The 15563-nt window shown below is 51.4% G+C and overlaps 1 protein-coding gene and 1 long non-coding RNA gene across 7 annotated transcripts in view; one reads left to right on the forward strand and one right to left on the reverse strand.

The window, feature by feature from the left end:
• Nucleotides 1-15563, reverse strand: part of LOC308178690 — a 44607-nt gene that overhangs the window by 19458 nt on the left and 9586 nt on the right. For 2 of the 3 annotated variants that reach the window (XR_013939898.1, XR_013939899.1), the window contains exon 1: nucleotides 1722-3223. This is a non-coding gene — a long non-coding RNA (uncharacterized lncRNA). The other variant, XR_013939897.1, reaches the window with a different exon arrangement.
• HNF4A (hepatocyte nuclear factor 4 alpha) overlaps nucleotides 1-15563 on the forward strand; it is a 35786-nt gene that overhangs the window by 17019 nt on the left and 3204 nt on the right. For 3 of the 4 annotated variants that reach the window (XM_080557657.1, XM_080557654.1, XM_080557656.1), the window contains exons 2-8: nucleotides 3263-3437; nucleotides 5271-5365; nucleotides 7631-7737; nucleotides 9951-10106; nucleotides 13728-13815; nucleotides 14329-14484; nucleotides 14775-15011. In XM_080557657.1, the coding sequence (XP_080413783.1) occupies nucleotides 3263-3437; nucleotides 5271-5365; nucleotides 7631-7737; nucleotides 9951-10106; nucleotides 13728-13815; nucleotides 14329-14484; nucleotides 14775-15011 (1014 nt within the window). Of the gene's footprint in view, nucleotides 1-3259; nucleotides 3438-5270; nucleotides 5366-7630; nucleotides 7738-9950; nucleotides 10107-13727; nucleotides 13816-14328; nucleotides 14485-14774; nucleotides 15012-15563 lie in introns of all 4 variants that reach the window. The other variant, XM_080557655.1, reaches the window with a different exon arrangement.

Here is a 15563-nt window from a genome sequence, read left to right on the forward strand (position 1 = left end):
TCAGGAAGGTGAAGTCACACTTAACCCACCAGGATTTGCAATACTGGCCCACCCGTTTGGGGACCAAGGAATCCTGTTGATTAATGCTCGGCAATAAGAGGAGATTCCTCTCCCAGTCTCCCTAACATCTCTCTAAATACGTGTTAATGACTAAACAAGTAACGCTGCAGAAAATGACTCCCTGAGCCCTTTCCTCTTGCTCGCTGTATCACCGAGGCTGCTTGGGCACCCCTGTCCTGGCAGGACCGTGCCAGCAGCACAGATTTTCCCCAGCTTCAGCTCCGCTCCCCGCAGATGTCGCATCGTGGTGCCGAAACCGTGCAACCACCTCCCCCTGCCCTCTGTGCCCAGGGCTGTCCATACCCACCTGAGGGGCTTGGGGCTGAAAGCAGCCCCCTTGGGCTCTGCCAGCACCCACCGGGACCTTTGAGGACAAGCCCGGGCTTTGCTCCCTGTGCTCCTTTCCTAGACAGCACACAGAGGTTTGTGTGGGGGGGGAAACCAGAAAAGCTCACCCTGCACGGGACTGTGAGCGGGGGCTCCATGAGGCAGAGGGACTCAGGAATTTCATACAGCCAGCTCAGGGGCAGCACGAAACGTGCCCTAGGGGCAGATGAGTCAGCTGCGTTACAAGGCACTGACACCTCTCCTCCTCGTATGCCTAGATCCCGGTGAGGGGCTGGTCTCACCCCAGGGCAACTGCCCACGGAGTGCCAGAGAGCTCGGCTGGTGGCCTGTGGGGCTCCCCGGCTCCAGCCTGGGGTGGCCACTCAGCCCTGGGAAGTTTGCCACTGTCCCACTACAAACACATCCTGTGTTCGGGCTGGCTTGGGAACTCCAAGTTGCTCCTGTCACCCTAACTCAGCTGTGAGGTCACAAACTGTGTTGTTGTTTTTTCCTTCCTCCATTTACTTTAACTCCAAACCTATGTCCGTTAAAATGCCTTCAATGCAGCAGCCAAAAGCACATATTTTTGGCACTACAAAAATAAACTTGATAGGAAAATTATCCATTAGCTCACCAAAAATGGAACCAGTTCCTATCAGATGAAGATTTCTCCAGTAACAGTACCAGTTTCTCCTATTATATATTCCTCTGTTTAGAGCATGATACCCCACTAGGAGGGATGTATCTGGGCTGTCACTGATAGACAAGTATTGTGATTATGGGAGCACTATTTCTTTTATCCTCTGTTGCAAACTATATCTAAACATAGGAAGCAAACTGAAAAGCTAACTTTCTGGAACAACATTGAGGCAGCTGAGCCCTCAGGATGCATTCAGAGGAAGGTTTTTGGAGGCAAGCTGTTTTTTGTTTTTTTTTTTTGAGGCAAGGGACACATGGGCACAGGGGAAGGGGCTCGGGGTGCTGGGAGCAGGGGAAGGAGCTTCCCGAGCAGGCAGGACAGCATGTACAAGAACACAGCTCCTCCAGCCCCGAGGTACAGCCGGGTGTGCCAGGCTCAGAGAGGGAGCAAACTGTGACTCAGGAAAGCAATATAGGAGGGACACAAGGAACCAGAAAGCAAGCAGGGAAATGAAAACTGCTGCCAGAGCCAGGAGAGGGCTGGCTCGAGACGCCCTGTGTGAGCTCACTGCCAGGGTCACGGCATCCACTCCCAGCTACTTGTGCCCACGCATCTACACCAAGGGAAGGCACGAGGATGCTGTGCACCTCCCCATACTAAATAAAAGCTAATATTAAAGTCCCAGGAGTGTTACCTTAGCCTTCCCCCAGCACACAGTCTCCAGCTAGCAAAGGCAGCTGTCCTAGGACCAGCCTTTTTATAGCCCCCAGCCCCCCTGCAGCCCCTTTCTGGTGGGTGCCAAGTGGGAGCAGCTGTGGCCCTCCCCAGGCAAGCATTAACTGTGTCCCTGCCAAATCCAGGAGAAGCATGGCGAGGGAGAAGGCAAGAGGGGGATCAAGAGTACAGAGCTGTTCCCCACACACCTGGGGAGATCAGGGCTCACCCTCAGCGACTGACTGTCAGGCCTCCAGAAATGGGGGGTGAATGTCCTCTGGGGAGCCCCACTCATTGTGCAATGCCCATCTCTGTGTTATGGGATGCTGGCAGGGTCACGAGTGGTGCCTGAGGACGTTCTTTTAGTGCCTCTGGCAGAAACTGCTGCTGTCTTGGTCGGAGCCTCCATTGGTCCTGCTGATCTCCATGACTGTCCTTTGATGGGGGCTGTCGGGATCAATATACTCAGGTATTAAAGTCTCAGCAGGTTTCTATGGCTTTGTAAATCCTGGGTATCATTTGCAAATGGGATTTCCACTGAGGCAGGGGAATGTGCCCATGCTGATACAAGAAAATGTGCACGGGAGAGGACAACTAGATCAACTGAATGACGAGCTGATCCCTTCAGCCTTGAGATTTGTTTGGCTTGCTGGAGGGGTTTTAGTGTGAGGCTTGTATGGTTTTGAGCCTTTCAGGTGTCCTTTCCTACAGAGACTGCTGCAATTCCCCACCCTCCCAAGAAAGCCCTGCACATGCCAGTCCCCTTACAGTTTGTAAGGACTGAGAGACACATCTGTCCCAGCAGTGGTGTTACCAGACTGGAAGATACCCGGCACACAGCCTCCTTCATGTTACAGTGTCGCCCTTTCTTTCTGTGTTAGCTTGCCCAATCCTTCCTTGTACGGGTAGTATTAGCCCATGGGTTTTCCAGCAGAAGCCAGCTGAGCCCGTTGTGCACTGAAAGCCTCGTTCAGCTGCAGACATGCTGCGCAGGCTGGAGCTCCGTGCCTGGCAGAGGCTCTGCAGCAAAGGCAGCTGGTCACCGCATTTTTGTAACAGCGTCTGCTCAGGGCTGTCTTGGGCTGTTTCAGGGCTGTAACACAAACACCTTGCTCATAACCCAGCAGCTCACCCTGAGCTGTAATGCCTCAGCTTTAACTCTGCACCAGCTCACTCTCTGGCCACACTGCAGAGGCCCAAAGCATCTGCAAATCCCCCAGGAATTTTGGCTGCGCTCTGTGACAGCTGGGTTTCCGTGTAGTCTGAAGGCGTTGCTGGAGGCAGGCCTTTGGGGAGAGCTGTCTCACCCTGGCACAGCAGCAGCTTGAGCACGTTCAGGCTGCAATGACTCAGGCCGCTCGGAGCACCACCACTCCTCACGCACATCTCTGACAGCCCGCTGCCACACAGCCTGGCTGCAGCTGCCCAGTTCCCCAAAAATCAGGTCTCTCGCTGGAAACTGAGCTCGGAGATGTTGGCTGTCTGTCTCACCCTCTTCTTCCTGTGTCCTTCCCCAAGCAGACACATCTCCATCAGAAGCAGCCAACCTCAACACCTCCAATAGCATCGGGGTGAGCGCGCTGTGTGCCATCTGCGGGGACCGCGCCACGGGGAAGCATTACGGGGCTTCCAGCTGTGATGGCTGCAAAGGCTTCTTCAGGAGGAGTGTCCGGAAGAACCACATGTACTCCTGCAGGTAAGGACAGAGGGGGACGAGATGTGTGGCAGAGGCTAAACAGTCCCCAGCAGCAAAGCTCTGTACAGCAAAGCTCTCAGAGCACAGCAGCATGTTCCTTCATCCCCTTCATCCTCCCTGCATCCTCCACCATATTCCCTGACCTCATCCCCTGGCTGGGAAGGGCCAGAGGCACAGAACAGCTCTCCCTCTGGCATTGCCCTCATGGGATCACTGAGGGAAGACCCTGCGAGCTCATACTTTAGGGACCAAACACATGTTCTTTGCAAATGGGTGTTGCCAAGCACGGATGCGACCAAAAAGCCAGGTGGTGCTGGTGGGGAAGCCCCATTTCGGGGGCTGAGCACATTGCTGCCCTGTGCTCTGAGTGCAGCACAAACCCCATTCACTCCCTGGGAGCACTTAAGTGGCCTCCCTTCCCTTCTCCATCACGAGGTGGAAGTGTGTCTGCCATCTCCCTGCTGCGCTCTCTGAGCACCTAAAGAGGCAACAAGTTGGGTAACGCGGTGTGCACGTGGCTGCGCGTCCCGTGACGGGACGAGACATGCGCGCCGCTCGTGCACCTCACACACTTCACCTGGTGCTGCTGGCAGGACGCCCACGGCTCTCCCATGCCACCAGTGGCTGTGACTTGCCTGCTCGCTGCTCTGAGCGACCGAGACCTGGAGTCGCAGTGGAAATTGAGGAATCCTCAGCTCAGCGTGTCTGACTCCCTCAGGATCTTGGAGTGGTCCACTCCTGGTGTCCTGACAGCCACTTGGACAGCGTGAACAGCAACATGACTCTGAAATCTGGGTGACGGAAAGAAGCCCCAGATTTAGCATGTGAAACATATTTTTGCCTGCACCCCAGGGTTATTTAGCCTGGCTGCCCAGGGAGCCCCCTCCACACAGCTCCAGTGAGAAAAGCCCGGGTGCCCCGCTCTTTTGACGCTAGACCTTCTACATAAGTGTTACACAAATGCTTAAAGGGCTGCTTTCAGTCATCCGTTTGAGGAGATCTTGACTTGGGGCTTCCAGAAGCACAGCAGAAACAAGCCTTTTCAAAAGCTACAGAACTCGGCATGGCTGGGAGCCCTTTCCCAGTTCTGTATGCCTTTGTCTTTGCTTTGCAAGCTCGATCAATCAGCAGCAAATTAGAGCAAATTTGCAAGTGAAATTCCTGCTGCAAATGGCTACCCGGCTTGTGTTGCATACAAGAACCACACATGGGAGATCAGTTTATGTACCCTCACGTGTGATCAATGTGGTAATACAAGTGTGTAGGGCAGGACCTGGCTGCTTCCCATCTCCTCTCTGAAGCACAGGCGACTGCAGAGCTGTCCAGAGGTCAGGAGCAATCTCCTTGGATCCCACACTACCTTGGGAAGATTCAGGGACTTAAACTCACATCTATCCTTTTTTTAAATTCATAATAAATGCATTCTTCCTCCCTTCTAACTGGATTCCAGCTTACCATAGAGGTTACCAAGGTGGCTCTGACCCTCCTGGCTCACAATTTGAACTTCCCTGGGGCTTGTTGCTCCATCTCAAGTACCCTCTGCCTCGTGGCCAGCATGTAGAGCAGCAGCCTGAGCTCCTGCGTGTGACTGTCAGATCTAGCTTGTCCTTATTGCTCAGCCAGGGGTAGAGCAGGGGGCTGAGGTGCTCAGTTTTAATCAGTTCAGATTAAAGCAAGCGTGGAAGTGGCACAGACTGGGGCTCCTTTCTCAGGGTGAGCCTCAAGGAATCTGCTCTGAGTGTATCGTGGAGCCTGGGGCTCTGCCTTGTCCTGTCACCTCATTTCTGTAACAGGCTCCGTCTTGCTGCTCCTCACACCTCTGTTTCTTCCCAGGTTTAACAGGCAGTGCGTGGTAGACAAAGACAAAAGAAACCAGTGCCGATACTGCAGGCTTAAGAAGTGCTTCCGAGCAGGAATGAAGAAGGAAGGTGGGTCACAGCGTGGCTTCCCCGTGCTGCCCTCAGCAGCGGTCACGCTGTCTGTCTGTCTGTCTGTCTGAGGAAGCCCTCGCAGCCAAAGGCCAGTCCCCGCCGGTTCGTGGGCACGCTCGCTCAGCCAGCTTAGCCCTGTCTTCCTTCCATAGTGCTCCCCTCTGCATGGAACCAGGCCTCCATCACTGGGTGTTAAGGGGAGATTTGTCCCCTCATCATGAGCCCTGCACATGCCCAACCTGCCCTGCTGCCATCTGTACCAGGGCTTTGCAAGCAGCTCTCATCCCAACAGTCAATTAAGCTTCCAAGCAAAGCACAGGGACCCTGTGTGCTCCTGAATTCAATTTCAGAGGCCCTTTTCAGGGGTCAGCATAGACAGCCAGGAGGGTGCCACAGGGCCATGCCCATGGCACCCGTGGCTCTTTAGCGCACTCTCACACTGACACACACATCACCTCTGCTCCCACATCTGAGCGACCTGGGAACGCTTCTTAACACCAGTGAGATGCAGGAACTTCAAAGAAGGCCTGGACAATTCGGAAACACTTTGGGAACATTGCTGTCAGTGCTAGTGCCTAGTCACCATCAGATCCACAGCGGGACAGGTGCCTCCAGCAAAGGGTGCAGCTATCATTTTGCCCCTTTGTTTCCTCATGTGCCTGTAGGTTCTTGTTGGCCCTCTGTAGACAGCTGAGTTTTGTCTGATACATCAGCCATGGCAGGAAGGACCCAGAGCAAGGTGGAGCATTTCAACTATACCTCTACTCAAAATGAGTTAAGGCATCCGCCTGCCAGCATGGCCCTGGAGCACCCCACAGACTTGCCTGCATCTCTGTCTCTGCAGTCCTTCTGGGTCCCCTGCCCCGGACACGGCGGGGCAGGATTCACCCCCTGCTCAGCCCTGCTCGCTTCTCAGAAGCACTCACAGCAGCGAGGGCACCTGGGGCTGCCGGTGGTCCCGCTGGTGACCCTGCTGGTGGAGGCATCAAGGCCCTGCCCCAGGAACACTGGTCTGTGGGAAGTTCTCCGAGCAGGAACATTTCACCCCCGTTAAAGCGGATGAGGTGTTGCAAGGAACTGGGCTTGACTTTTCCTGAAGAACATAGGAATCCTCCTCTCCCCGCAGAGCCCGCTCATCCCGTGCCCAGAGCTCTGCTGCTGTCTGTTAATATTCAATAGAAGTTACATTAGGTGCATGACCAGCTAATACTGAGCAAACATTTGGAAAACATCATGGCGTGACTGAACTCGGGGGCCTGCTACTGATAACAAGCGGCATAACCTTGAGAGCTCCTATTTACAGCCGCTGACTGCAGGGCTTTGCTTCTGGCCCAGCCTCATTATTGCTTTTTATCAGGCGGATTTATACATTGAGAACGTATCAATCCAGAGAGCCAAGAGCCTAAGGCAGAGACTGTTCTGTTTCCCCTGCCGTCGATCAATACCTTATTTGAGCAGATGGCTTTGGGTGACTGGCTTGGCCGTGGTGAGTTATGGCCAGCCCACAGCCTCGGAGCAGACAGAGAGGCAAATTCTCTTCCTCAGCATTCCTGCTGCTGCTCCGGCTGCTGCTGCCGCTCAGACTCGGAGCTCAGGCCCTGCTCAAGAGCAGACCAAGCAGGGAGGCATGCCGGGGTGATACCTGTCCTGGGACTCTCTTTGTGTTAAGGTATGAGAGCATTGTTGCTCTGGATAGATACATAGGAGCTGTTTTACATTTTCTTCCTTATCGTAGCTGAGAGAGAGGTTCGCAAACTGCACCTACCCAGTGCAGGAGCTTCCCAAATGCAGCTCACAGAAGTCGCATGGACAGACAAAATAGCCGTGCAGGTACTCAACTGCTCAATTTCGCACGTATGGGGGCTCCGTGTGTGAGCATGGCCACAGTCTCAGAGATTCCCCTAAGAGACTGATCCTATATCTTGAAATCAAAAACCTGAGAGACAGATCCTTTGAAATGAAACTCTCCCGTTGAACTCTGCAGGTTTCGAACCAAGTCCTTGAGCTCTGAAACACCCCAGTCCCAGGAAAGCCTAACAAAGGCAACGCGAAAACAGAATGACTAAATGTAGTCAGCTCTCGCAGGCATCACATCACAACCCAGAGACAGCTGCACCCTGCCCTGCCAGGCAGGGAAGCTGGGAAACTGCAGCTCAGGAAGCAGTCCAAAGCACTGCGAAAGGCAATGCCAAAATACTGTGATAGTTTTTGCTGTGCATTTCCATGAACAACCTGCAGCTGTGCCAAAATACTCTCTTGCAGCTGTACAAAACGAACGGGACCGAATCAGCACCCGGAGATCAAGTTATGAAGACAGCAGCTTGCCCTCCATCAATGTCTTACTGCAGGCAGAAGTCCTGGCACAGCAGGTACCTCTTCTTTCTTCTCTGGCAAATTCACAAGCACCAGGCACTATCTGGCCACTAGGGCCTGGTGAGTATTTAATAGCTGAGTCCTCAAATCCCTGCCTCTTTTCTAAGCAACTTATCTGCCAACTCAGCGCTGGTTTTTCAAGGCATTTGTTACCTGAAACCTTCCCCTTAATGGTCCTTGGTCTGGAGCTGCGCTGTAATAATAGGCAATGTGGGGCACACGGAGGCTGGAGAGCCTGCTGGAAGAAAACAGGGGAAAGTCATTGCAATCCAGCAATCCAAATTGCTGCAGCAGTCTCTGCCAGCCGAGGGGCTGGCCTTGCACAGGCAGTTTCCTTTCCCCGATGCCTGGTAGGAACTCCTGGTTTCTAGCTTCCTGCACAGTTTCACAAGGAATCAGTTTCGTGCTTTCTTATGCAGATATTCTTTCCAGTGTTTGCTTGAAATTCCTCATTGCCACAAACATGCTGCCAAAACTTATTTCCTAGAGCGTTCACTGAAAAGAGGACTCCAGTTTAAAAGTCTGCACACAGTGTATGTCAAATTGGCTTTGTGTGGGAGGACACAGGACAGGACATGAGTTCACAGGCCATGGCGAGGGCAGGGCTGTGGCTGGAGGCAGGAGCAGCCAACCTTTGTGGGAGCTGAGGAGAGCAGCACTCCTTGTCCTCCTGAAAACAAAGATGGGTTCAAATTGGTGGCCCATGTTCTTCCTTGCTCCAAGGCTCATGTTGCCCTCAGACTGACCAGGGAGATGCCCCAGGACAGGACACGCCGCGCTCTGGGCTCCGGGCTCAGGCTGTAAGGTCCTTCTCCTTGAAGAGGGGATGTCAGAAGGGCTAAGGACCAAGCCTTGACAGCAGCAGTGTAGCCACTGTCATCCCATGTCTCACTTTGTCCTACACAGGTCCTAATGTATTTATATACCCTCCAAAAATAACATTGGTGCTGCTCCTGGAGAGGTGAGATAACGGGGTTTCAAGTCACCAGACCTACAAGGGCATTTCTGGGCCCTGCAGTGACATGACATGTAAGGCTTGAGTGGGGTCTGCTGATAAAACTACAGCCATTGACAAATCCAGGGGAGCTGTTGCTCTCCCACAGAGCACAGACAGACTCATTAAACAAGGCAGGCTCCGGCACACTAATTGGTAACTTTTATGTTCCTAGTAATTAGAACAAGATACTGCTGAGGAGCTGTTTTCTCCAAGATCTTGGGTCACTCATTCAGAGGTCTTTATTTATTTGCTAAGCCTTCCGGGGCTCTCTGATTAGGGTAATACGTGGTGAGATTTTTACAATCTTATTTATTCAATAATAGCTCTAGAGCTGGAGAGCTTCCAGGTAATGCAACCTGAAAAAAAAAATAAATGCAGATGGCATTTGAACTCCATTTCCTTAGGGAGGCTGGCAGGGTCCAAGCTGAAAATGCTGGCAGGAACAGGACAGGAAGAGCTGATGTTGTACATGAGCGGACAGGGCAGGCAGAGGGCAGTGACGGGGTTGAGTTAATTGCTTACAGAAGCATGAGGATAAAGTAGTGACTAAGGGCAAATTTTCAGATGAGCTGGGTGAGCAGCTATGCATGAGAACCAGGCAGGAGGCTGGGTGCCTGGTTTGGGGGAGATGTTCTTTCTCTGGGTGAAGGGACTTGCAGAGTTGTCAGGCTTCTCCTTTACATATGAAATGGCCCCATTTGCCTCTGCAATCCCAAATAATTCTCCACGAAGAAAAGGGATCTGCGTTGTGGGCATGTTTGCACATGTGTAGTTTTGCAAAAAAAGGCTTAAATTCATGTGGGGGGGCGTTAGAGGGACACCAAGAGGGAAAGGCTGACTGCTACATGAGCCCCTTCATTCCCTCTTGGATCTTGACTGAGCACATTTGTTCAGTGGGAGGAAGATCTTGGCTTTGGAAGCATTCGTACTGTAATTCTACTGAATTCGGACTATTCAAGGCATGACAGTTTACCAAGATGATCCACGGTCCCAGCTTTGCAACATTTCGTATTCACAGATCCCTAAATTGACCTCAATTTGAAGTGAACTGTGCTGCATATTCTGGAGGCTGGATGCTCAGCAGAAAAAAGTAATCATCTCACCTCTGGAGTCTGCATCAACACACAACCCTGAGCCTCCCAGGCCTGGGATTTTCCTGTCTGCGTTCCCTCGGCGGCACCGAAAGCTGAAGGATCCTTTCTTTCCTTCCAGATATCATCCCCGGTTCCCGTGATGAACGGAGACATCCGAGGGAAGAAGATCGCCAACATCGCTGACGTCTGCGAGTCCATGAAGCAGCAGCTGCTGGTGCTGGTGGAGTGGGCCAAGTACATCCCTGCCTTCTGCGAGCTGCCCCTGGACGACCAGGTGAGTGCCCGCGGCCACCCGCCTCGCTCTGCCCCGACGAAGGCGGCTGGGAAACGAATGAGAGCCGAGACCTTCAAAGAAAATGCGCATTGTTCGCTCCGTTATCGGGCTGCTGCGGCTGATTGGGAGCCGCGTACATACAATGCCCGCGCAGGGCATTTGCATGCGCAACTGATCAGTCGATGAGCACAGGCGTGGTAACAGTGAGCTGAAATTAGGCACACAATCAGGCGAGCATTTTGTATGGATCTATCAGTCGATTATTGATTGATTATAGTTTATGCAGCACTTTGAAAAACCTGAAGTGCTATACAAATGCTCAGGGTAATCAGAATTAGCAGGAATTCTCACCTAAAGCCTGCTCAAGACTAAAAAACAAATCTACCTATCTTTCTTTCTGTTTCTTGCCTGAGGATATGTTGGTATTCATTCTCCTAGTGTGAAGTTATTGAAACTAAACACTATTTTGCTCCCAAGGCAGTAAGAAAATCTCTCTTCAGAGCTAAAAAGCAGGAATATATTTACACTTAACACAAATAACTAAAATGATATTTATGGATTTCCTAACCAAGATAAGCACCGTGCGTTTGAATTCCTCTGTAAAACTGTACTGCAAGATCTCACGCTGCATCAAAGAGACACAAAGAGCTATCTTCAGCCAAGTCTAAATTTCAGACCAGATGTCACAGGACATGATGTGCGTCCTGGCTCGAACAGTATGTGAGGATGGTGGGGGAGCTCCAGTGGGAAGGGACACTTCTGGCAGCGGCCAGCACAGCTCCTGTCACTTGTAGGAAGGCATTTCCAATCTAGCCACTGTTCAGTCACAAAACCAGCCTAGGTCCTCTTCATCTAGGATTAGTCTCCAGCCCAGTTCCAGAGAGTATCCAGCTGATGAAACTCCCCCCCAGATGCTAAAACTGAGGTCTTCAGTAAAAATTCAGCAGCCCAGAGCTCCAGGGAATCTAATGATTTTTTAAAGCACAGTTAATTCCATTATTTTTGTCTGTTGTGTGAAAGTGCTAAATTGTTTAAAATGATAGTCTGCTAAACTCCTAAGGCAAATACAACAGAAAAATTATGAAAAACAAAATGGAATCCAACAGCAAATGACATTTACACAGCAAACAGGCTGCAGCCCAGCGGAGGCTTGGGGCAGCTCGGCATAACCCCTTCTGCCATTTGGAACAGAGGCAGTAAACCCGGTTAACAACTCTGCAAACTACAGCAATTTCTACCTGAGCTCATTTTACAATTGCAGGGCTGTCAAACCTTTCAGAAGATGAAAACAAAACCTCTAGAAGAGACTGTCTGAACGCTGCCTTCCCAGAGGGGAAAGGCCACGCGTGGAACACGCCACAGAAAGAGGTCTGTTACGACTTCCATGAGCAGCTCCCCCGTGATGAGCAGTTCCCGATCTGTCCCAAAGGGCTTGAAAGGAAAGACTGTGCTGCATTAAGCCTAACCAGTTAATGACATGCGTGCTTTCGAGGGACAGTGTGAGAACAGAGACAGCAGATACTCAGGGGAGTGCAGGAAGAAGGACAGACATGCCAGGGAGCAGGAATGAACAAAAATACACACGAGCCGATTGCCCAAGGGGCATGAGAGCTGGTCAAGACATGTCTGGTGGGAACATGTAATGTTGGGAAACGCTGTGACGGTGCCATTAAAATGCTGCCTGAGAATGAATCATCTCTGCCAGCATATTTATAGGAAAGGTCACACCCAACTCATTTTTCCTCTGCACCAAAATGTCAGAGTACTGGGTTTGGTGGGGCAAACCATTCCATATCAAAGTTAAAGTTCTACTTTGTGGTGTTACAACTTTTATATTTATCGTTAAAGTTCTACTTCGTGGTGTTACAACTTTTATATTTATCCTAGTTGACAATGGAACGATGTGTCTGAGGGTGATCACTGCAAGAACAAAGAACAGTTAAGATGTTTTTGCTTTGCTGAAGTAATTTAGTTTAACTTTAAAGTAAATTGTATGGACACAAAAATGGTGCTTCCAACCTGAGCTTTTCTTGAATTTGTATTAGGCAGGAAATTTCCACATGAGGGGTTTGTTCCCCACTGGGACTTGCAGTCTTTCCAACCTTCTCAAATTTTCAGCAGATGGGAAAGCTCAGCTTTGTGCAGCTCTGCTAATTACGAGCAGCTCAGTTAGCACACCCACCCATGTTTGGATAGCGATAGAGAGAGGCTAGATTTTGGCATACAGATAAAGGTTCCCCAACATCATGTGTGCATAGCCTTTTTGCAAGGACCTCCACTCTGTTTATTTTGCATAACTCTTTTACACCCCCTAGAAAAAAGAAAAAAAAAAAAAACATCTCTCAGACATCAGCATCTTTTTTAATCAGCGCTTTCTTCCATAGGTGACACACTTTCCTGACATTTCTGGTAGGGTAGGACTTTGCTTGGCTTTGTCGGATGCTGAGAGATAACACACTGGAAAAGGGGACCATTCCCATCAGGACAAACTTTTCAGAATCTCTCCTTTAATGTTTAATGATTGTTTTCTTCAGCAGAGTTTCCTGGCTGGATATTAAGGAGCCTCCACGTCAGGCTGTCCAATTGTTAACTTCTGTTTCTGCCTAAATCTCTGAAATTTTTAACCGAAGGAGGGCAAAAGATTCAGAACATTCTCAGGAGCCAATGAAGGGTGTAAAATGAAACACTTCAATCATTAACGCCAAGGCAGAAAAACATCCCTTTGGCTTCTCTGGCCCAAACGCCCACTGCTGCAGAGGGAACAAATGACCAGAGGGTGACCCCCCCCAGCCAGTGGACGTGGGTCCCTGTGGGCACTGCCCAGAGACACAGCAGCCATCCTCCTTGGTCCTGCGAGAGACAGCAAAAGCCTCATCTCCCCTCACACAGGCACCTCGGGGAGACTCATTCCTGGGCCTCCGACACCAGGTCACTGAGTGCAGCAGGGAGCTTTCAGCGAGGGGCGCGATGCACGTGGGCTGGGTTACAGGAATCCCCCCGTGCTGCCCGGGTAGGGCCCTGCAGCCCCATCCCACCCCGCGACCAGGCTGCTCTGCAGTCTCTCCACTGCCTTCCTCCACGGCGCTCACGGTTTCGCCCAGTCTCTCCTGAGATGGAGCCTTATGTTCCTAAGCACTCACTCACTTTCCCCTCCCACACATCTAGCCAGAGGAAGGGCAGCTCTCCCCATCTCTAATATCACGCTGGGTGCAGAGCACTGGATCGTGCCTCTCCCCACGTCCCAGGCCGGAGCTGGAGCATCACCCCTGGTTCTGCACTTGGCAGGAGCTGCCTTGGCTGTAAACTGCCCACTGTGAACACGTGCCGCTGCTGGCACACGGTCCTGGGACACTCTAGCAGGGTCTTCCTCATGACATGTGCCACGAATAGAGGATGCTTCAGGTGCTGTCTACTATCTACTGGTTCTGCTGGATTTAGAGCTCTTTATTCACAGCAGCAAACCATTTTTGGCCTTTTCCTCTGACTGTGAGTAGAGAGAGGCTCTCGCTCCTCATTCTTGAGCGTAACACAGATTCTGGGCTTCCTCTGCTGCTTACATGAAATCACAGCCTTGTGTGTCTGTCTGTGCGCCACCCAAGTAACTTGTTCCTACCCTTGCAGGTGGCACTGCTGCGAGCACATGCAGGCGAACATCTGTTACTGGGAGTTGCCAAGAGGTCCATGGTGTTCAAGGATGTCTTGCTGCTAGGTAAAGAGTGCACTTCTGCTCCCTGCCGATCTGCTTCTGCTAAGCTTCCCAGCCGGGATAAAGGAGTGTGTGGTTCAGTGTTTGCAGGACACCCTTTTTGCAGGTGCTTGAGCTTTTAAGGAGCCCAGCACAACCTTTGGGTACAGCCAGGCCTGACACACATTCACACCCAGGCCATGGCACGTTGCTGTGGCATAGGTGGGTGACAATGAACATCCCCACTGCCCCCTCAGGTCAGTGTAAGCAGGTTGTGGTGTGATTGAGGAAGAAGATCTTGCTCCTCAAATCAGCTTCTCCTCGCTTGAGTGACTCCTAAGGGAGGAGAGGCTGCTCTGGCAGCAAAGATCAGCATTTCTGGTGGGCCATGCTAGGGAAAGGGCAGAAGCAGGAAATTCTTAAGGCTTCCATCCCAAAATTATCTCAACATTAGTTACTTGGGTTTTGAACTCCTTGCCACCCTTCTGATGTCTTGGGCAATGATGAGGTGATGGTCTCTGTGCTGCTTGTCCAAAGGAAACGACCATATCATCCCACGGAACTGCCCCGAACTGGTGGAGGTCAGCCGCGTGGCCATCCGCATCCTGGATGAGCTGGTCCTCCCCTTCCAGGAGCTGCAGATAGATGATAACGAATATGCCTGCTTGAAAGCCATCATCTTCTTTGACCCAGGTATGCTCCAGCTTGCAGCAGGCAAGGCTCATCGTCAAAGGGAACTAGTCGGTGTTATGCCAACTAATACTAGTTGTGAGCTGTGGAAGTGCCGCCTGGTGTCCTCTTGGGGCCAAACTGTTCATAGAGGGAGGGGTGAAGTCAGCCTAAGAAGAAAAACAATGTCCACTGCCACAGACAGTAGAGAATCAGAGACAGCTCACCTCAGCCTGTGCCCAGAATTCATGTTATTACTGGAGGACAGTTCCTAGGGAAGCAGCCTGGACAGTTTGCTCTGTGGGTTGTTTCAGATGCCAAAGGACTGAGTGACCCCTCCAAGATCAAGCGGATGCGGTACCAGGTGCAGGTCAGCCTGGAGGACTACATCAATGACAGGCAGTACGACTCACGGGGCCGCTTCGGGGAGCTGCTGCTGCTGCTGCCCGTGCTGCAGAGCATCACCTGGCAGATGATAGAGCAGATCCAGTTTGTCAAGCTCTTCGGCATGGCTAAGATTGACAACCTGCTGCAGGAGATGCTGCTGGGAGGTGAGTGTTTGAGGGTCCTGCAAGAGGCCTTCCAGTGCCCCCTGATCACCATTCCCTTGGGAACCCTCACAGCCATCATTCTCCATCTGAAAAAGGTGGAGATCCATCCCATCTGCAGGTCAGCCCTTTGACATGCATGCAATCTTATCCTCCTGGCGTTTGCAGTGATAACACAGAGTACTCCGTTTCTATTCACCTAAAGAGATGCTTTACCTGTGCAACTACTTACAGAGAGGAATCCCCAACCCTCTGCACATAGACTAGTTTCACAGTGCAACCCCCAGACTCCTACCAGCCAGCTGTTTCGCTAATCCTCCTCTGTCAGAAGGGAGTCGTCAAAACTAAAGGGTCTGAAAGATCAGCTTGAAAGTGCATCCCGTATTTTCTACTGGAAGCATCCAATGGGAAAAAAAATGAAAAAGACAAACACAGAGAGAGAGAAGTTGCCACTGTGCTATTTTTTACCACAGAAACGTGTCTCAAGAGGAGAGGAACGTAACCCTATATAAAAGTAAATGCAGGCAGCAGGCAGGGTTACTGAGCCCAAGGCAT

This window comes from Anser brachyrhynchus (assembly GCF_964034855.1).
Source record: "Anser brachyrhynchus genome assembly, chromosome: 16".
NCBI classification, from domain to species: domain Eukaryota; kingdom Metazoa; phylum Chordata; class Aves; order Anseriformes; family Anatidae; genus Anser; species Anser brachyrhynchus.